At 45.2% G+C, this 23086-nt stretch overlaps 1 protein-coding gene across 1 annotated transcript in view; it reads left to right on the top strand.

The window, feature by feature from the left end:
• LOC126419536 (protein FAM13A) overlaps window positions 1-23086 on the top strand; it is a 121617-nt gene that overhangs the window by 14005 nt on the left and 84526 nt on the right. Inside the window, exon 2 of the mRNA XM_050086725.1 lies at window positions 6426-6690. Coding sequence (XP_049942682.1) covers window positions 6426-6690 — 265 coding nt within the window. The remainder of the gene's footprint in view (window positions 1-6425; window positions 6691-23086) is intronic.

The raw sequence follows: 23086 nt of genomic DNA, 5'->3' as shown, positions 1-23086 counted from the left end.
CCAGAAGACTGTAACCATGACTTTACCGGCTGAGGGTATGGCTTTAAACTTTTTCTTGGTAGGGGAGTGGGTGTGGCGCCACTCCATTGATTGCCGTTTTGTTTCAGGTTCGAAGTGATGAACCCATGTTTCATCGCCTGTAACAATCTTTGACAAGAAATTATCACCCTCAGCCACATGACGAGCAAGCAATTCCGCACAGATGGTTCTCCTTTGCTCTTTATGGTGTTCTGTTAGACAACGAGGGACCCAGCGGGAACAAACCTTTGAATATCCCAACTGGTGAACAATTGTGACAGCACTACCAACAGAGATGTCAAGTTGAGCACTGAGTTGTTTGATGGTGATCCGTCGATCATCTCGAACGAGTGTGTTCGCACGCTCCGCCATTGCAGGAGTCACAGCTGTGCACGGCCGGCCCGCACGCGGGAGATCAGACAGTCTTGCTTGACCTTGCGGCGATGATGACACACGCTTTGCCCAACGATTCACCGTGCTTTTGTCCACTGCCAGATCACCGTAGACATTCTGCAAGCGCCTATGAATATCTGAGATGCCCTGGTTTTCCGCCAAAAGAAACTCGATCACTGCCCGTTGTTTGCAACGCACATCCGTTACAGACGCCATTTTAACAGCTCCGTACAGCGCTGCCACCTGTCGGAAGTCAATGAAACTATACGAGACGAAGCGGGATTGTTTGGAAATATTCCACAAGAAATTTCCGGTTTTTTCAACCAAAATTGGCCTAGAAAAAAAATGTGTTGCATTACTTATTGAACTGCCCTCGTACAAACCATACTTACAGGTGTGTGAAACTCTAGAATTTATTTAATTTATGAAAAAGTGAATGAGCTGTTACAGTTTAAACTTCATGTGTAGAAAAAGCTCAAATTTTATAATTAATTATCTCAATTTTTACCACAGTTTTTAATAGATTTGGAAAATTATAGGGTTTTGCGTCAAGGAGTTTGTGTTTGATAAGCAGTGCAAAATTCATCGAAGAATCTCTCTTCGTTATGAAGAAAAGTGTACTTAGAGCAACAAATGCAGCCTATAGTAAGTGAGAAAAATGATGAAATTTCACTTGGGAAAAAATTATTTTGTTGTGTTTTTGAACTTTCACTGCTGTTAGTGTGAATCCTGAATCCTTGGTGGTCATGCTGACAAAATTTTATGAATTTACTTGTAAAAGTATAGACAGTGGAAATTCAAATGTCCTGTGGTGCCTCTCCTGCTCCAAGTCGGCCCGTTTGACGTCCTACCCCTGCACTTGACATTCTGAAAGTCATAGATAGATGCTGTTAGGTAAAGGCAGTATTTCTTGACGTGCGAAGAGAATGTGACTCAGTACCACACATACAATTATCATCGAAAGTATGATCATATGGGGTTGTTGTTTGTTGTTGTGGTCTTCAGTCCTGAGACTGGTTTGATGCAGCTCTCCATGCTACTCTATCCTGTGCAAGCTTTTTCATCTCCCAGTACCTACTGCAACCTACATCCTTCTGAATCTGCTTAGTGTATTCATCTCTTGGTCTCCCTCTACGATTTTATATGGGGTATGAAGCGAAATTTTTGCATCGTGGATGGAGAGTCATTGACAGAAGTGGAAGTAACTTCTGGTGTGATCCCGGGAAATGTGTTTGAATCCCTACTGTACATGCTGTATATTAATGACCTTACGGATAATGTTAATAATAACCACAGACTTTTTGTAGGTGATGCACTTGTGCATAATGAAGTACTGTCCGGAAATCAGTACACGAATGTCCAGTAACATGTTACTAAGAATTCGAAGTGGAGCAAGGACGGGCAGATTCGTTTCAGTGTTTAGTAAAGTAAAATATTATACTTTGCAAAATTACATCATCAGTGAATCACGGCTGGTATCTGACAACTCACACAAATACGTTGGTGTAACAATTTGTGCATACCGAATGTAACGACTACAGCCTTAAGTAAAACAGATGTCAGACTTCGGCTCACTGATAGACTGCTGCAGAAATGCAATCTGTCATTTTAATAATCATTCATGTGAGCCAAAATGGGATGGTTTACCAAATAGGATTTACAGAGGATAGTGAACGTATACTATAAAGAACAGTAGGAACAGTCAGGTGTTGGTATGGCCAACAGAGGTGCATCACAGAGGTGCTGAAGGAACTGAACTGGCAGACGCTAGATGATAGTCGCAAATTATCCTGTGAATCTCTAGGGAATACACTACAACCCCCTAGATATAACTTCCGTAGGATTTGCGAGAAGGATATTAGATTAAGTTCAGAGCGCACAGAGGAGTCTAAACAGTCATTATTCCCGTGATTCATATGTGGATGAAACGGGAAGCGGTAATAATTTGTTCAGTGGGACGTGCCTTCTGCCATGCAGTTCACAGTGGTTTGCATAGTAGGAATGTAGATGTACAGGAAGTACAAAGTACACTGCCCAGTTACATTAATGTACCCATCTATCAGAAACATGAATAACCAGGAAGAGTGTCGTTGAGGTTCTGGAAGGTACCAACAAAGATGTGGAAGCACGCCGACTCCAGTGCCGTAGTCAGCTGTGCTGGGTTTCTCGGTTGACGATCCACGGCACATACAGCCCATCAAGGTGGTCCCAAAGATTCTCCATTGGTTTTAAATCCGGTAAGTTTGATGATCAGGGGAGTGCGGTAACGCCATCGCCCTGCTCTTCAACCCCGCATGAAAACTGTGATCTGTATGACACGTTGATTTGTCGTGCCGGTGGATGCTATCGTGCTGAAGAAAAAGCAAATTGTATGTTGCGGTGGACGTGGTCCCCGAGAATAAATGCTCACTTGTCCATTGTGCATCCGGGATTGACGACATCACTGAGGGAATGCCACGAAAACATTCCCCAGACCATAAGGCGCGCAGAGGTCCCTTTCGACAAATGTTGCATGCTGTTTGCTTCCAGATGTTTCACGCTATACACGCCAACGACCATGTGTCATCTGAAAAGACCACCTGTCGCCATTCACTGGACGTCCAGTTGCGGTATTGGCGTTCAAATTGCAGCCTTCGTTGCCAGTGAACAACAGTCAACACGGGTGCATGAGCCAGGGTGCCTATTCCGTATCTCTCCGCCATTCTGCCGATCGTTTCGGTACACCGAACGGTCTAGTACTCGAATTAGAGTCCTTGAGTTATTCAGTATGCATTTCGGTAGCGATAACGTTCGGGTCTAAAGAACCGAAGCACTGTTGTCGGTTCGTGTCGCGCAAGCCAATCAAAAGCAAGCGGCCGCAGAACCGCGCATGCGCACTGCAGGGCGCACGGCGCCACGAACACACAGCGGCTAGCAGGCGACACAGGCGCGCTGTTCTTTCAAGTACCGAAAATTTCGTTTACGTTGCCATAATGCATGACGCCGCATTCCATCGAGCTGACGTGCCCGCCTTAATCGCCCTTGCCTCCTCCTTAACAGGCACAGTATATCCATTTCCATGATTCTCAGCTGAAATGCATAAAAAAATTTTACAGTTTCTCTGACCGCATGTTTCCATGCATGCATAATAACGATAGCGTATTTGACTGTATTCTGCAGATTGTCGTAAATGCCGCATTCATCTTATTTTCATTCACACTGACATCGTGTTTTGAAGTTTACGTTTCGGAAAATGAGTTAGAAATAGCGTGTTGTACCACATTGTACTAATACATCTATAAAAACATCCGAAAAACTGATTCTGAGAGGTTCAAAGAATAAGAAGATAAACAGAATGTGGTTATAACACGCTCCTAGAGATCCAAATGATTAAGTAGCCCACGTCCCTATATGATGCGTCAACGATATGGGTCTTAAAAACAAAATTGAAAAAAAAAAACGCATTTCGAGAGCTCCTGCAGTTCGCCGAAGTTTGTAACACGCATCTCATGAATGAAAATATTTCGTATATGGTGCTACAGTCTAAAAATATTACGGCAGAGATCTTTCATCTCTGTCTACTGTGGTTGAGGATTCGATCGCGGATAAATACTTGTGGCAAGCAAGATTATGAAGATGACTTCTGCTAGTTACATTCCCAGTAATTTAAGTTGTGCTCTTAGATTCCTGTCTAACCGCATACTCGGAAATCGCTACATATTCGGAAAAAATGGTGAATTATTTCTGACAAGAAAAAAATATAAAGGTCACTGTCGGTTGTTTCACTCACAGCAATTTCATCTCCAACAATTTCGTATTTTAAACACATAGAAATTGCGAAATCATTACTGAAGAAGTGCGCTCTTACATGTAAGTAAGAACGAATATTGCAGAAAAATCTTAACTTACACGAGTAACAATGTCTCAGAACGTGTTGCATATATGAAGAGCAAAAAAAAAAATTTTTTTTACGTCCACCCATGCGCGAACCCGTCTTTGGAATCGCCCGCGCGCTAACCACTTGGGCACGCCAAACAGACACGCAGTGTTCATTTGTTATGGTATTATGTAGAGGAACGTAGGCTGACTTCGTTGCCAAACGGTGCTCTGTAAGTCATAAGTGCGTGAGGGTTTGGAAGTTTTCCAATATCAGGCTTCACATAATTGCTTTCCATTGTTACTTGAAAGTTGTAAACACGTTTCGATAATTACTAACTAACCTATTTGTGGGAAAATGTACACAAAGGCACTAGCAACGTCAGTTCACACTCATGTAATATACGTCAGCAGAGCCGATGTCTTGATGTTTAATGATCTTTAAACTCTTATTTGCATAAAAATAACACGTATTTTGAGAGAATATTGACCGAAAACGGTTTTTTTATGTAATCATTCACAGTAACAACCTAACCTAACCATATTTCTAACAAAGGAAAATAGTCTATTACGAACTCACCATCCAACTGGATGCATCATCTGGTGATTCTTTAGTAACAGAGCCACTAAATCCAAAGCTAAAATCGCTAAATATGTTTAAAATAACAAATTATAGCTCACCGATCGACAGGGCCAGATCGGAATCCAAAACCTCTCGGTACAATTGTCGTAAAATCGGTGGCAGGGCCGTTCCGTAACAAGTCTCAGAAGCTTACTGAATAGGATATTTCGATAAAGAACCGAAAATGACGTCACTACCGAGACTAACCTACTACACCGATCGGTATGAACGATACAGAATAGGGCCCCAGGCGTCTGTTGCGTAGGCCCAGATGCAGCAACGTTCACTAAATGCTCGTTGAGGAGACGCTGTTGGTAGGCGCTTGGTTCACCGGGGTGGTCAGTTGCTGAACAGTTGCACTTCTGTCCGTCCGTATACATGTCCACGACCGTCTTTCACCTCTGTCATTTATGGCCTGTGGTGCAGCACAGTTACCTCAGTACCAGTTTTGGATAGTACCATTTTTACATGCGCTGTGTACTTTAGCCACAGCGACACGCGAACGGTTTAGAAATGCAGCCGTTTCGAAATGCGTGCGGATGTTGATGTTGGTTTGCGTGGCGCCCGTACAAGTTCCAATCTCGACATTTCCCGGATGACGACGAGGACAACACAAACACCCAGGCCCCAGTCAGAGAAAATCCGGCCGGGAATCGAAACGGGGACCCCGTGATTCAGGGATGGCAACGCTAGCCATTAGACCACGAGCTTGTCACCTTAACCCGAAAGCCATTGGTCGTGCGCTGTTGGACGTCATATAAATCTCTCCGTATTAGAACAATTACTTCTCTGTTACGGTATATTGATAATTTTTCTTTTGGACCGTCTGACAGTAACTGGAAAAAAAAACACAATTTTAGTGCCATACACGTTTCGCCTTTATTTTCTGCAAGGCATCATCAGTGGCAGGTTGCGTGAACGGTTTCTTACATATTACGCTCCTGTTGCATTCTTGGTGTTGTTCTGCTTTTTATGAATGCCAATTTGCGGTTTTTTCGCACATTCCACAGCACTATGAACTGAACACTTGTTTCGATGCAATGTTTTGGTTTCAGACGGTCCATAGGTAAAAATTAAAAATTATCCATATACCGTAATATTACACGGAAGTGAGGAAGACAGGACTACAAATGTTGAAGATGTTACTTCACTGTTTTCCGCGTCCCACCGACACGCTTTACAAATGCTCCACTGTTGGTGCTGCCACCTACCGTTTGTGAGTTGTTGCACGTTGTCGAACCTAAGCGGTTGCTGTGTTAGTGAGACTAGGCCGCGTAAAACTAGCCCGAAAAATATTTCGTACCCCTTCAGACAGGCATCCGCACAATGTTAATGTAAGAAGGGTTGCCTATCTTAAGGTGCATAAAATATTTTCCGGGCCAGTTTTATTTTGCAAACTGTGTAGAAAGCGATGAGGCGAATGCCTTCGGTCAGTACTTGTCGCAGCAACAGCGCAGCTTTGGACCTTGTCAAGTAATTTAAATGAGATTATAACTGGATTGTTGTACAGTGAGCTGAGCCGTGGTGTGTGTTGCAGTGGTGCAGGGGGAGGGCGCGGCGTGGCGCGAGGCGGCCGCCGGCGCGCTGGTGGCGCTGCCCGGCGTGCAGGCGCGCTCGCTGGCGCTGGTGCTGCGGCTGTGCGCGCCGCCCGGCTCGGGCCCCGCGCGCCAGCACGCCGCCTCCTGCCGACACCTGCCGCCCGCCGCCGCGCTCGCGCCGCTGCTCATCCGCGGCGAGCCGGGCCACGAGCCGGCCGCCGCCGCGCTGCTCGCCGCACTCGCCAGGGACCTCACCGACAACAGGTCAGTCGGCGGCGCGCCTCGCAGCCCCGCCTGCGCCACAAGCGTGCTACTGCGCGTCTGCCTTCTCTTCCGCAGCGCAGACGTAGTACCTCATCTCATTCCGCATGCCTGCGCAGATCTTGACTGTTCGGGCAGATCGACGTATGTGCTCAAGAAGGCGACGCCTGAACACTCAACCCATCTATTCGGATAGTTTTTGGCAGTTCGCTTGTCTACATACGAGGGTTGCCCAGAAAGTAACGCACCACATTTTTATTTTTTTTTTTCCTCAGCCGAAAACAATGCTACGAATGCGAAACGTTTCGTAAGTATTACACACATCAAAAGAAGTTTTGCATCACCCCGGTTCCCAGATCTTCTAAAGAAAGACGTTGACTGTGGATATTGTACCACACACACAGTCCCTTTGACTGTTCAGAGATGTCACTAAACCCGCCCAAAGATGTAAACAACCATGCATGAGCAGCGCCGACAGCCGATCAGTCCCAGTCATTCCACCAGGAAGGAGGTACACGCCTCGTGTTGTCTGTAGTTAACCAGGCCTAGACGGTTAATACCGCGCTTAGATCTCGTCCGCATTGTCAGTTTGCGTCAGGACGGGCTCTCAACAAGGGAAGTGTCCAGGCGTCTCGGAGTGTACCAAAGGGATGTTGTTCGTACATTGAGGAGATACAGAGACACGAACTGTCGATGACATGCGTCGCTCAGGCCGCCCAAGGCCTACTACTGCAGTGGATGACTGCTACCTAAGGATTATGGCTCAGAGGAACCCTGACAGCAACGCCACCATGTTGAGTAATGCTTTTTGTGCAGCCACAGGACGTCGTGTTACGACTCAAACTGTGGGCAAAAGGCTGCATGATGCCCACCTTCACTCCCGACGTCCATGATGAGGTCTATCTCTGTAACCACAACACCATGCAGCGCGGTACAGATGGGCCCAACAACATGCCGAGTGGACCGTTCAGGATTGGCATCACGTTCTCTTCACTGGTGAGTGTCGGATATGCCTTCAACCAGACAATCGTCGGAGACGTCTTTCGAGACAACCCGGTCAGGCTGAACGCCTTAGACACACTGCCCAGCGAGTGCAGCAAGGTGGAAGTTCCCCGCTGTTTTGGACTGGCATTATGTGGGGCCGACGTACGCCATTGGTGGTCATGGAAGGCGCCGAAAAGGCTGTACGATACCTGAATGACGTCCTCCGACCGATAGTGCAACCATATCGGCAGCATATTGACAAGGCATTCGTTTTCATGGACGGCAATTCGCGCCCCCATCGTGCACATCTTGTGAATGACTTCCTTGAGGATAACGACATCGCTCGACTAGAGCGGCCAGCATGTTCTCCAGACATGAACCCTATCGAACATGCCTGGGATATATTGAAAAGGGCTGTTTACGAACGACGTGACCCATCAACCACTCTGAGGGATCTACGGCGAATCGCCGTTGAGGAGTGGGACAATCTACAACCAACAGTGCCTTGATGAACTTGTGGATAGTATACCATGACGAATACAGGCATGCATCAGTGCAAGAGGACGTGCTACTGGGTGTCAGAGGTACCGGTGTGTACAACAATCTGGACCACCACCTCTGAGGGTCTCGCTGTATGGTGGTACAACATGCAACGTGTGGTTTTCATGAGCAATAAAAAGGGCAGAAGTCATGTTTATGTTAACCTCTATTCCAATTTTCTGTACAGCTTCCGCAACTGTCGGAACTGAGCTCAAGCAAAACTTTTTTTTGATATGTGTGTTTGAACCCTCCGGCAGATAGCGTAGCTCCAGGACAGTTTCAAAATGGCGTCTGTAAGTGATACACGTTACAAGCAAAGTCCCGCCATTGAATTTCTCATTGCAGAGGAAGAAACTGTGGGGAATATTCACAAACGCTTGTGCAAAGCCTGTCGAGCATCTGCTATCGACAGAAGTACAGTTATTCGCTGGGCACGGAGGGTGAGGTTATGAGAAGGCGGTTTGGCGGAGCTGCACGATTTGCAGCGGTCGGAGAGACCATCGGCGGCTGTCACACCTGACAGTCGCAGCGAGCTGATGTTGTCAGCTCTTCTGGCGACTTCGGTGCCACATCAAGCCAGGAAATGTTTTGCTGCACAACCATAATGCTCGGCGCCACTCAAGCCTGAGGACTGTTGAACACATTACAAACCAGGATTGTACAGTGTTACCCCAGCCACCCTACACCCCTGACCTAGCCTCCTCGCACTTCTACTTGTATGGGCCATTAAAGGATGCCATTTATGGAAGACATTTTGATGACGATGAGGAAGTGATTCACACAGTGAAGCACTGGCTCCGCCACCATGACAAGGACTGATACCGACAGGGCATACACGTCCTTTTTTCGAATTGGAGGAAAGCCATACAACTGGATGGACATTACTTGGAAAAGTAGGTTGTGTCGATAAAAAGCCATTCTTTTGTGTGTGTAGTTCTCATTATGTTCAATAAATAATTGTTGAAGGAGAAATGAGGAGAAATGTGGTGCATTGCTTTCTGAGCAGCCCTCGTAAAATGGCCTCTTAAAGGGATCCGTACACACACACACACACACACACACACACACACACACACTTGGCTCAGATGGCTCTGAGTACTATGGGACTCAACTGCTGAGGTCATTAGTCCCCTAGAACTTAGAACTAGTTAAACCTAACTAACCTAAGTACATCACAAACATCCATGGCCGAGGCAGGATTCGAACCTGCGACCGTAGCGGTCTTGCGGATCCAGACTGCAGCGCCTTTAACCGCACGGCCACTTCGGCCGGCCACACACACACTTCTGTTGTCGGGCAGTCGCTTGGGTATGACCGCTGATAGCCGATACTCCTTTCCTCATTTCATCTGCCCGCACCACCACTTCACCTGACCCCCACCATCACTTCACTCAACGCCGGCCGGAGTGGCCAAGCGGTTCTAGGCGCTACAGTCGGGAACCACGCGACTGCTACGGTCGCAGGTTCGAATCCTGCCTCGGGCATGGATGTGTGTGATGTCCTTAGGTTAGTTAGGTTTAAGTAGTTCTAAGTTCTAGGGGACTGATGACCTCAGAAGTTCCATAGTGCTCAGAGCCATTTGAACCATTTTGAACTTCACTCAACAAACTGCACCGCTTACGGCACTGTCGTCCAACGCAATCGTCCAACGAAAATTTGTCGTTCGCTGCTGAGGCGCTGTAATCGCTGTATAAAGTCGATCGGGACGTGTGTAGGATGCACAAGAAATTGGTCGGTCAGTCGGGTGGTTGGTGCATGTATATGTTCGTTCAGGTATTTTAGCTCACTTTTAGAAAACCATCCCTAAAACCTTTTGATGCGCGACCTATTCAAAATTGATGGAACCGAGAGATACTTTAAAACTGAGCATTTTTCATCGTCATGTATAGCGTCCGAAACTCATATTTCCCGATAAATCGAGAATATAGACTTTTTACGAATGTTCCACAGTTTTATTTTGTTATGTGCTTTTCTTTTTATCTAAATGTGTGGAAATAGGTTGATTGATACGATGAATAAATCACTAAGGAATAATAAAAAAAGTACATAAATAAAATGTGTGAAACTATTTGGATTAGTAGAAAAACTGAACCCCACTAGGCAACGGCGGCCATACTTGGGTTAGTAAGGTACGGTGAAGTTCCGCGCTCTGGCCCTGGTGGGACAACCGGACCCAACAGACAGCTATGTCATGCTCAGCCAGTGGCGTCATTCCTTCATTTTCGGTGGTGCATAAGCGATACACACGAGCCGAAATGGTTTGCCGTGTACGAGGCCTTTCCCTTGTTACCTACCGATGGTTGCCAGGTAAGTGAAGTAAGCACTGGGTTACCGCCATGTCGTCAAAAAATGTGCATCGAAGACTTCATTGAAAGATACTGCGGTGAAACGATCTTCCAGGTGTTCTCGGAGTGAATGTTTACTGCATGTTTTCTATTCCTCAAACGGGTCGTTGATCCAGTTCTTAGGACTATATTTCTACGAGAGACACATTCGTCTTCTCCAGGTGCTACGAGCCGGGTTCAGGCAGCGAGCACTCCGCGTAACACCTGCTTTTTTTCCTGTACGGTGTGATTGAAAGAACGAACTTGATCCTCATTGGATCATCTGAATGCTAGAAAAAAAAGAAGAGTTACCATATTTTTATCAGACAGTCCTGAAGTTGATAATACAGCAACTGGACAGGTTTACCATAGCAGGGGACCATGCTTGTACCACTTACTAAGCCAGTCGTCGATGAAACTGACAGGACGTATGGATACAGTAAAAAAGGGTGGGACCACACTGTGAAAATTAAATAACACATGTCTCTCTATGCTATTCCATAATCAGTTTTATTATTTCCAAGGTTACAAGCGTTAGAAAAACACACATCATCTGCTGCGAGGAACGTTCAGCAAGTAATCGTAAACATTTTTTTCTTCTCCAGTTTTGGTTAAAAAAATGGACTTTGTCAATTATTTCCGCTTCAGCCCATATACTGTCATTAAGTAGGTGGCAGTGCTAAAAGTAGCCTTCTAAATAGCGTCTGTAGTGGAGGTGCGAGATTCTATTGGAGGAAAACCAGAGCATCGCAGATATTCATTGACGGTTGCCGAATGTCTACGGATACCTGGCAGTGAAGAAAAGCACGGTCAGTCGTTGGGCGATGCATGTGTCATGATCACAACAAAGTCGTGCAAATCTGTCCGATCTTCCGCGTGCCGGGCGGTCTCGCACAGCTGTGACTCCTGCAATGTTGGAACATGCGGACACTCTTTCGAGGTGATCGATGGACTACAATCAAACAAATCGTCGCACGACTGGACATCTCTGTTGATAGTGCTGACACACTCGTCCACCACTTGGCGTGCTCAAAGGTGTGCGCCCGCTGGTTTCCTCGCCGCCTAACAGAAGACCATAAAGAGCAACGAAGGACCTTGTGTGCGGAATTGCTTGCGCGCTACGAGGCTGATAGCGAAATTTTTTTGTCGAACATCCTCATAGGCGATGAAACATGGGCTCGTTACTATGAATCGGAAACAAAACGAAAATCCATTGAGTGACGCCATTCCACTTCTCCTCCGAGGAAAAAGTTCAAAAACTGCATAGGACTTTTCCACCCTACCGCACGGATCTCACACCTTCCGACTTCCATCTGTTTGAACTAACGAAGGATGCCCTTTGCGTGAAGCGCTACGTGGGTGATGGCGAGGTCGTTTATACAACATGTTGGCTCCAGTGTTGACCAGTAGACTGGTACCATGCGGGCATACAGGCCCTCCCAGTAGGGTGGCGTAAAGCCGTCGCACTGAACGGTGATTATGTCCAAAAATAGGATTTTGTAGCCAAAAGAGAGCCGAATAGTATTTTATACTGGAATCCTAGCCGGCCGAAGTGGCCGCGCGGTTAAAGGCGCTGCAGTCTGGAACCCCGAGACCGCTACAGTCGCAGGTTCGAATCCTGCCTCGGGCATGGATGTTTGTGATGTCCTTAGGTTAGTTAGGTTTAACTAGTTCTAAGTTCTAGGGGACTAATGACCTCAGCAGTTGAGTCCCATAGTGCTCAGAGCCATTTGAACTGGAATCCTAAATAAAACCAACCTACCAGGGGCGTTTGAAAAGTCGGTGCAAAAATAAAAACTACTTATGTGTTGGGGTAAAACTTTTTTTATTTTTCGACATAGTCTCCTTGTAGACTTACACACTTCGTCCAACGCTATTCTAATTTGTTGATCCCTTCCGAATAATAGGAATTGTCCAAGACTGCAAAATAGCTGTTAGTTGTTGCGATCACCTCCACGTTTGAATAAAATCTTTGTCCCGCCAGCCATTTCTTCATATTAGGGAGCAAATAGCAGACCGAGGGAGCCAAGTCTGGAGAATAGGGGGGATGTGAAACGAGTTGGAATCCTATTTCCATTAATTTTGCGATCGCAGCTGCTGAGGTGTGTGCTGGTGCATTGTCGTGATGGAAGACTTTTTTGCGGTCCAATCGTCGCCGTTTTTCTTGCAGCTCGGTTTTCAAACGGTCCAATAACGATGAACAATATGCACCTGTAATAGTTTTACCCATACACAGTGACGAAACGACGTTTAAAGTCCTGCGGATTCTTCCTGAACAGCTGCAAACCATCATTGCAACACTTCACACGATTCCTTTTTGGTCAACCGTGAGCAATCGTAGAACCCATCTTGCAGATAGCTTTCTCATGTCCAAATGTTTATGAAAAATATTATGTACCCGTTCATTCGAGATGCCCACAGCACTAACAATCTCACACACCTTAACTCTTCTGTCATCCATGTTGTGGGTTGGCAGGAGAGCCAACACCGTATTATTAGAGGAAGCCGAAAGGAACGCGTTTTAGCTCACGCAGGCTGGCGTGAGGTCTGGAACAGGACAAGGAAATTAGACTTTAGAAAAAACGGACGTAGCTGGTGGAATACTGAACTTTAATCCATAAATGGTGAACGTCGCTCTTGACGGTACATTATTCATAATCTCTATAGTAATTGGTAATGGCGCCTTGCTAGGTCGTAGCAAATGACATAGCTGAAGGCTATGCTAACTATCGTCTCGGCAAATGAGTGCGTATTTTGTCAGTGAACCATCGCTAGCAAAGTCGGTTGTACAACTGGGTGAGTGCTAGGAAGTCTCTCCAGACCTGCTAGACAAACTCAAGTATTGTGGCATGAGTGGGACAGTGCACAAATGGTTTAATTCGTACCTAACTGGAAGAGTGCAGAAAGTTGAAATAAGTAGTTCTCGTAACATGCAAAGATCAGCACATTCCTCAAACTGGGGAACTATCAAGAATGGGGTTCCACAAGGGTCAGTCTTGTGTCCTTTGTTGTTCTTATTATATACACTCCTGGAAATGGAAAAAAGAACACATTGACACCGGTGTGTCAGACCCACCATACTTGCTCCGGACACTGCGAGAGGGCTGTACAAGCAATGATCACACGCACGGCACAGCGGACACACCAGGAACCGCGGTGTTGGCCGTCGAATGACGCTAGCTGCGCAGCATTTGTGCACCGCCGCCGTCAATGTCAGCCAGTTTGCCGTGGCATACGGAGCTCCATCGCAGTCTTTAACACTGGTAGCATGCCGCGACAGCGTGGACGTGAACCGTATGTGCAGTTGACGGACTTTGAGCGAGGGCGTATAGTGGGCATGCGGGAGGCCGGGTGGACGTACCGCCGAATTGCTCAACACGTGGGGCGTGAGGTCTCCACAGTACATCGATGTTGTCGCCAGTGGTCGGCGGAAGGTGCACGTGCCCGTCGACCTGGGACCGGACCGCAGCGACGCACGGATGCACGCCAAGACCGTAGGATCCTACGCAGTGCCGTAGGGGACCGCACCGCCACTTCCCAGCAAATTAGGGACACTGTTGCTCCTGGGGTATCGGCGAGGACCATTCGCAACCGTCTCCATGAAGCTGGGCTACGGTCCCGCACACCGTTAGGCCGTCTTCCGCTCACGCCCCAACATCGTGCAGCCCGCCTCCAGTGGTGTCGCGACAGGCGTGAATGGAGGGACGAATGGAGACGTGTCGTCTTCAGCGATGAGAGTCGCTTCTGCCTTGGTGCCAATGATGGTCGTATGCGTGTTTGGCGCCGTGCAGGTGAGCGCCCCAATCAGGACTGCATACGACCGAGGAACACAGGGCCAACACCCGGCATCATGGTGTGGGGAGCGATCTCCTACACTGGCCGTACACCACTGGTGATCGTCGAGGGGACACTGAATAGTGCATGGTACATCCAAACCGTCATCCAACCCATCGTTCTACCATTCCTAGACCGGCAAGGGAACTTGCTGTTCCAACAGGACAATGCACGTCCGCATGTATCCCGTGCCACCCAACGTGCTCTAGAAGGTGTAAGTCAACTACCCTGGCCAGCAAGATCTCCGGATCTGTCCCCCATTGAGCATGTTTGGGACTGGATGAAGCGTCGTCTCACGCGGTCTGCACGTCCAGCACGAACGCTGGTCCAACTGGGGCGCCAGGTGGAAATGGCATGGCAAGCCGTTCCACAGGACTACATCCAGCATCTCTACGATCGTCTCCATGGGAGAATAGCAGCCTGCATTGCTGCGAAAGGTGGATATACACTGTACTAGTGCCGACATTGTGCATGCTCTGTTGCCTGTGTCTATGTGCCTGTGGTTCTGTCAGTGTGATCATGTGATGTATCTGACCCCAGGAATGTGTCAATAAAGTTTCCCCTTCCTGGGACAATGAATTCACGGTGTTCTTATTTCAATTTCCAGGAGTGTATTAATGACTTGCCATTCTATATTCATGAAGAGGCAAAGTTAGTTCTCTTTGCTGATGATACAAGTATAGTAATCACACCTGAGAAACAAGAATTAACTGATGAAATTGTCAATACTGTCTTTCAGAAAATTACTAAGTGGTTCCTTGTAAACGGACTCACTGAATTTTGATAAGACACAGTACATACAGTTCCGTACAGTGAATGGTATGACGCCATTAATAAATATAGACCTTAATCAGAAGCATATAGCTAAGGTAGAATATTCCAAATTTTTAGGTATGTCCATTGATGAGAGATTAAATTGGAAGAAACACATTGATGATCTGCTGAAACGTTTGAGTTCAGTTACTTATGCAATTAGGGTCATTGCAAATTTTGGTGATAAACATCTTAGTAAATTAGCTTACTACGCCTATTTTCACTCATTGCTTTCATATGGCATCATATTTTGGGGTAATTCATCACTGAGGAATAAAGTATTTATTGCACAAAAGCGTGTAATCAGAATAATAGCTGGAGTCCACCCAAGATCATCCTGCAGACATTTATTTAAGGATCTAGGGATATTCACAGTAGCTTCTTAGTATATATACTCTCTTACGAAATTTGTTATTAACAACCAAACCCAATTCAAAAGTAATAGCAGTGTGCATAACTACAATACTAGGAGAAAGGACGATCTTCACTATTCAAGATTAAATCTAACTTTGGCACAGAAAAGGGTGAATTATACTGGCACTAAAGTCTTTGGTCACTTACCAAATAGTATCAAAAGTCTGACAGATAACCAACAAGTATTTAAGAAGAAATTAAAAGAATTTCTGAATGACAACTCCTTCTACTCCATAGAGGAATTTTTAGATATAAATTAAGAAAAAAAGAAAAAAAAACAAAACAAAAATATAAAAATAAATTTAAAAAAATAAAAATAAAAAATAAAGAAAAAAACACAAAAAAATAAAGTTGTTATATTAACTTAAGTATGTTGTTAAATTAATCTAATTATGTCATGTATTGGAAAATTCGACTCGTTCCACATCATTACGAAATATCGTATTCATGATCCATGGAACTAGTATTAATCTAATCTAATCTAATGTAATCTGTGGCGGCGCTAGGTCTACAATCACTGATAGTAGCGACACGCGGGTCCGACGTATACTAACGGACCGCGGCCGATTTAAAGGCTACCACCTAGCAAGTGTGGTGTCTGGCGGTGACACCACAATCCATCACCATATCATGGATTTTATCAATGATTTCTGGAGTCGTAACCACCACAGGCCGTCCAGAAAGTGCAGCATCACTTGTGCCCATATGGCCACTCCGAAAATTTGTAAACCACTTATAAACTGTTCTAATCGAAGGTGCTGATTCACCGTAATGTTTATCAAGCTTCTCTTTAGTCTCCTGAGGCGTTTTGCGTTTCATAAAGTAAGGTTTAATCACTACACGAAATTCTTTTTCGTCCATTTTTAGACAATCACTCGACTTCCTTGATTCATACGAATGCCAAACACAAAGAAATAGACCAGTATGGCTGAAACTTGGTGTGCGTTCTTTACAAAGATGCTACTAACTAGACATGACCTCGATACGCGCCGGACTGGCTCTCAGGCTTGGCACGGACTTTTCAAACGCCCCTCATACTTCCAGAAAAAAAGTGTTGCATTACTTACTGGAATCCGAGGTATTCGCGGATTAATAAGTGTATTTAACAATTAAGTATATAGTACAGTATATCCATTACTGAACCAGGGGTAAGGTACGTACGCTGAGCAGTTCTGACATGTACAGGAAAATCAAACGACTGCTCTTACAGCAGGAAGATAATCATCGTTTCTTTTCGAGGGAAAAGTAAGCTGGTACCGCGGCAGCGTTATCTTACTCAGATCCCGTTGGTAGGGCTTTGGACATGGTGTCCTAAACTTGAGGTGCACTCTCTGGAGAAGAGCCTAGCGGAGCACTTGCGAGATAAATCGGAAACTATTACGATATAATCTCACAGATCAATTTTAGCTGCTACTATTGTTTCGGAAAACCAAGGGCTGATATCCAGTAACGCGCTAACGAGGACTCACATAAGTGATCGGCGCTGTGAGAAACTAATGAGAAAACTAGCGAGATGAGCCAAATTAACGAACAGAAAGGAGCGAGAAGGAATCAAAATAGATTTGTCCTTTTATTACCCGGTACTGGAGGAGGGACATAAGCGGGAGCGGATCAGCGCTTCAAGGTTGATAGAGACTAAAAAAATAGATCGGGCTACCGCGGAGGCCTATTTATTATGGGTCAGAATCGCTCAAAAAGTCTGCGTTTTCGTGCCTACCCTGCCGTGTCCAAGTAGAGCAAACGTTTTGAAATCAGTTTACCTCCTTTCTCGATTTTAGATAATTTCTTGAATAACAAAATGTGAGATGATGATAACTGTTGACAAACCGGGAAAGCGGGCCTCTAGATGCTCAGGATCATCATGATATGGCTAGTCAGATTCTAAGGCTTTCAGTTTACTGCAGAATTACTCTTAGTGATATATATAAATTCTACACTAAACAGTTTATGAAAATGTTAATAGAGGAAGTCCGGGAAGTAGGGACGAATGTTTAAGTGCTATAGAACATACAAGATTGATCGAAAATGTTCAGTTTCTTTTACAAATACATGAAGAATTATATGCTCCATATGACCAACCAAGCCCGCGCGGCAACGAGCAATACGTTGAAGTTCTCGATGACGCGTTCACAAACCTCTGGTGGAATGCCGTTAATAACCCTTTTAATTTCATCCTTCAATTCGTGTATTGTTTGTGGTTTGTTCACGTACACTTTTGATTTCACAAATCCCAACAAAAGAATTCACAAGGCGTATGATCGATGATCAGGTTGCCACGCAAAGAGGTAATTTTTTGAGGAAGCTTTTAATTCAGCAAAGCAAACGTCTCACGGGGTGTGTGACACGTCACAACATCTTGTTGAAGCCAAATATCGTCATTTTCATCAATAAGAGGGCAAAACCAATCAGAAAGCAGGTTTCGGTAACGGTTGCCCTTCACAGTGACGGCAGCTCCCTCAACATTTTCAAAAAAGTACGGGCCGATCACTCCTCCTGCCCAGAACCCACACCACACAGTCGTTCGTTGTGGATGCTCCTCATCTTCCACAGTCACTCGCGGATTTTCGTTGCCCCAAATTCTGCAGTTCTGCTTATTGACGTACCCACTGAGGTGGTAGTGCGCTTTATCTGAGAAAATTATTCTTTTTGTGAAGTTCTCATTCTCCGCTTATCGAGTCAAGACCCATTGAGCAAATCGATGTCTCTTTCCATGATCTACAGGCTTCAACTCTTGTGTAAGTTGGATCTTGTAAGCATACGTTTTCAGATCATTTTGAAGGCTTTCATGCAGTAAACTTGATGATAAATTCAGTTGTTGAGCTCGTCGGCGAACCGATATTTTGCGGCGTATGGTCACATTGTCACGCACGACAGCAAGATTTCCCTGTGTTCGAACAGAACGCGCGCCGGCCAGAGTGGCCGAGCGGTTCTAGGCGCTACAGTCTGTAACCGCGCGACCGCTACGGTCGCAGGCTCCAATTCTGCCACGGGCATGGGTGTGTGTGATGTCCTTAGGTTAGTTAGGGTTAAGTAGTTCTAAATTCTAGGGGACTGATGACCTCAGAAGTTAAGTCCCATAGTGCTCAGAGCCATTTTTGAACAGAGCGCGGTCGTCCTGTCTTCTTAAAGTTTGAAACAGAACACGTGGTCTCAAACTTCCAGATAAATCTCCGAATTAATGATACGGTTGGAACAGCATTACGTCGTAGTGTCACTCGCAATTCACGAACGATTGCCGTGGGACTTCCACAGTTTTTGTAATAACTTTTTATCACTTGGGTACGTTGCTCAGTTGTCATCCGCTCCGTAAATATACTTCAAACAACAATGCTCACCACACAAAAGCTATCACATCGAAGATAGCAAAAATGAAAAAACCAAGGCTGCCAACCGTCATATGACAAAATGGCGCAAAATTCAAATTCGTCCTTACTTCCCGGACAGCAGTTATAAGTTGTTAATTCAGCATCCATTCCTCGGTCACACTTTACAACAATTGTCATTAGCCATTCCTACTCCGTTCTCCACGTGTTTCAAAGAAATGAAGCTGCTCAACCTGAAGAAGGCAACTAGGTCGATAACTGCATCGATGTATTCAAGGAATTGGGCTGATCATTTCAAAATATGAACGACGAAGTGAAATAATGGATAAGATAAGTTATTCATTCAGTTAAAGATGATTTATTGTTTCATTTTCAAAAATGTTTATTCCTCATTGTACTGGTTCAACTCCAGTTGTCGATAGCGCGTATTCAGTTTCGCAACCGTCTGCGTCATGACAAAGTTATGCTAAACGAAACAGGCTCTTACAATATTTGTAAACAAAAAAAAAAAAAATTCCAAGTTCAAAGAGGTTCGAAAATTTCTCCGTTTGTTTCTCAGCATTCCGAAGGCGCATTGTATATACCTTCGTGTTCTGGAAAGACGGAAACTGAAAATTCTCCTTGCAACTATAGATATATTCCCTCCATAATGTTGAAAAAAGTGTGTGCAGTCCAAAAGCCAAACTCCCTCAAAAAACTAAGGTATCGTGGGGTATCCTTCAGTGGTAGTTCTTCTAATGTTGGTATAACTCGTTTGAAGCTAATTGAAGGGTAGTGGTAGGTCTTCTAATGTTTGAATCTAATGGAAGGATATCTCGGGGTCGCTACTGAGCTGTGGAATTTTTCACGTTTCATTTCGCCGAGATTATGCTGAGAGAATATACTGTAAAGGAATAAGTGAAGGGCACTACCTTACCGTGGCGTGAGCAACAGCAGCCGAATAAAAGTGAAACCTTCCGCTGCGGCGTGCTATGTACACGGTTCCGTTTTGACTGCTGTCGGAAAAGTGTGAAATGGGGCTTAATACCGCCTGCGAACAGCTTTCGGGTAGCGCCAACTATGCCGGCGCGGTAGTTCAGCGTGTTCGGTCAGAGGGTTAGCTGCCCACTGTAATAAAAAAACTGAGTTAATCGGTCAACAACGAACTTAACGGATGTCTTACGACGTCCGCCCCGAGCAGATGCAACGAACAAAAGCGAACAAGATGAGATTAAAAAAAGCTAGTGACAGGTACTCAAGCCTAAAACTGGTATAGACACAGTTTAAGAGCAGTAGTAAAAATGAGAATACTGTCCATTGCGAGTCGTGTTTAATAAACTAAACTGCCGGTGCTATGACAGTTCATTTCGTTACAACTGACTCGTTGCTGCTACTGCTTTTAAATTGTTTTACGTATGTCTGCTTGTCACAAGTTTCATGCTTGACTGATGGGTGGGCAGCTTGGTGGCCCGTTCGTATGCACGTATCGCTTGACAGTGCTATAAAAGCCGCAATTGGTGAGCAGTGGTAAAGTAATCATGATTACAGACAGTGGCGGAAATGTTGTCATTTCAGAATTTTTATACGACTCTGGCACCTGCCGGAAAGAGTGTAATCATGCAGTGAGGTTTTCAAATTATCATAAGATTCCTTGGAGGATAACTATCTGGGGGGAAAAAAGTCTCGTGTATAGTTGCTGCGAAACGTAATCTTTAAACACAGGATAACTGTAACTCGCTTGTGTGGACTTGTCACATTGTGCCACATGTTAAACGCCTTGAAGTGAAGTCACATTCAGAATGCGTATAGGCGCTGTTGATACTGTCTATGCAGCAGGGAAGCGCATCCCTCGTTGATGGTAGCTATCTGTCGCCGTCTGTCTGCATCAGCAGTGGCTACCCTCCATGCATATATGCCTCTCTGCATGAATAACTGTAAAAGGATCACAGCAGTTCCCTGAAGAGCGCGGTCAATATGAATAAGCACCACGCTCAACTTCCGGCATCTAACATGCGTCCAGATAACATCGATGCGTCGGCAAACATCGCTTGTCGACGGCACCTGCGGGAAAACTGCGTCTGTTCATCGGCCTGACGGACACTGGATTTATCTTTTGCTGTAGTGAGTCTTAAAGTGTGCTGCTCGAGAAGCGGCCGACTGGTCCTATACGCTGAAGAAGCTGAAGTGTGTTCCGGATGCATGACTGTCGGTCATGACGTGAAGCGCAACAGCCAACGCCTTGGCCGCTAACAGAGATAACTTTCATCTAAGGGAATCCTTTTAGTGTTTCGTTGCAGCTGTACGAAGAGCGTTTGAAAAGTCCGTGCAAAGTCCGAGAGATGGCAACACCGGCGCGTATCGAGATCATATTTAGTTAGTAGCATCTTTGGAAAAAACGCACACCAAGTTTCAGCCATAGTGGTCTATTTCCTTGTGTTTGGCATTCGTGTGAATCAAGGAAGTCGAGTAATTGTCAAAAAATGGACGAAAAAGAATTTCGTGTGATGATTAAACATTGCTTTATGAAAGGCAAAACGCCACAGGAGACTAAAGAGAAACTTGATTAACAGTACGGTGACTCTGCACCTTCGATTAGAACAATTTATAAGTGGTTTCAAAATTTTCGGAGTGGCCATATGGACACAAGTGATGCTGAACGTTCTGGACGCCTTGTGGAGATTACAACTCCAGAAATCATTGGTAAAGTCCATGACATGGTGATGGATGACAGAAGAGTTAAGGTGCGTGAGACTGCTAGTGCTGTCCGGCATCTCGAATGATTGGGTACATAATATTTTGCATAAACATTTGGACATGAGAAAGCTACCTGAAAGATGGGTTCCGCGATTGCTCACTCTTGACCAAAAACGGAATCGTGTGACGTGTTGGAAGGATGGTTTGCAGCTGTTCAGGAAGAATCCGCAGGACTTTAAGCGTCGTTTCGTCACTGTGGATGAAACACGGATACATTACTATACTCCTGAGACCAAACAACAATCTAAACAATGGGTTGCCAATGGAGAACCTGCACAAAAAAAGGCGAAGACGATTCCTTCGGCCGGAAAGGTTATGGCGACTGTCTTTTGGGATTCACAAGGGATAATCCTCATCGACTATCTATTACAGGTGCATATTATTCATCGTTATTGAACCGTTTGAAAACCGAGCTGCAAGAAAAACACCGGCGATTGGACTGCAATAAAGTCATTTTCCATGCACAATGCACCAGCGCACATCTCAGCAGTTGTAGTCGCAAAATTAATGGAAATAGGATTCCAACTCGTTTCACGTCCCCCCTATTCTCCAGACTTCGCTCCCGCAGACTGCTGTTTGTTCCACAGTTTGAAGAAATGGCTGGCGGAACAAAGTTTTTTCAAACGAGGTGGTGATTTTGCAGCAACTAATAGCTATTTTCCAGACTTGGGAAATTCCTATTATTCGGAAGGGATCAACAAATTAGAACAGCGTTGGACGAAGTGTGTAAGTCTTAAAGGAGACTATGTCGAAAAATAAAAAAGGTTTACCCCAAACCCGTAAGTAGTCTCTGTTTTTGCACGGACTTTTCAAACGCCCCTCGTATTTAAGCTTTTTTGTGCCTATCCACGTAGTTGTCACGTAACAGGGGTTCTTGTCCTATCGATTGCGTGGTTGTGATTTTAATATTTATTAATCGTCAATGACCCATAGGGAGAAGAGGTTTCTAGTAACTGCACTTCACATACGTTTCCGTCTGTGCATCTGCAAGACTACTCAGTAGTTCATCCTCAAGTGGCTTGGCAGAGGGTTCATAGAACCACTTCCAGACTACTGGTATTGTTCGACCGTTATTTCCCTTAACAAGCTCTGCTTAAACTGATTCAAATTCCGGTTCGGCCACTTTGTTTTTATATTGCCTTGCTTTCGATAAATTACATTAGGTGAATATCGGGTTGATATATATATATAACACACACACACACACACACACACACACACACACACACACACACACACACACACATATATATATATATATATATATATATATATATATATATATATATATTTCAGTTAGGCCACAATCGGTCATTCTCACACTTATCTCCAACTGAGCGGTTGCTGTGTCAGTGATTGCAGTGTGATCGGTACAATATTTAAGTCCAGCCCTTAGTTCTTTCTTCACTGCCTTACAAACGTAGATTACACCAG

Source organism: Schistocerca serialis, chromosome 9, assembly GCF_023864345.2.
Source record: "Schistocerca serialis cubense isolate TAMUIC-IGC-003099 chromosome 9, iqSchSeri2.2, whole genome shotgun sequence".
Taxonomy (NCBI): Eukaryota; Metazoa; Arthropoda; class Insecta; order Orthoptera; family Acrididae; genus Schistocerca; species Schistocerca serialis.
The sequence above is the reverse complement of the archived record's forward strand: the minus strand, read 5'-3'. Positions and strand labels throughout refer to the sequence as shown.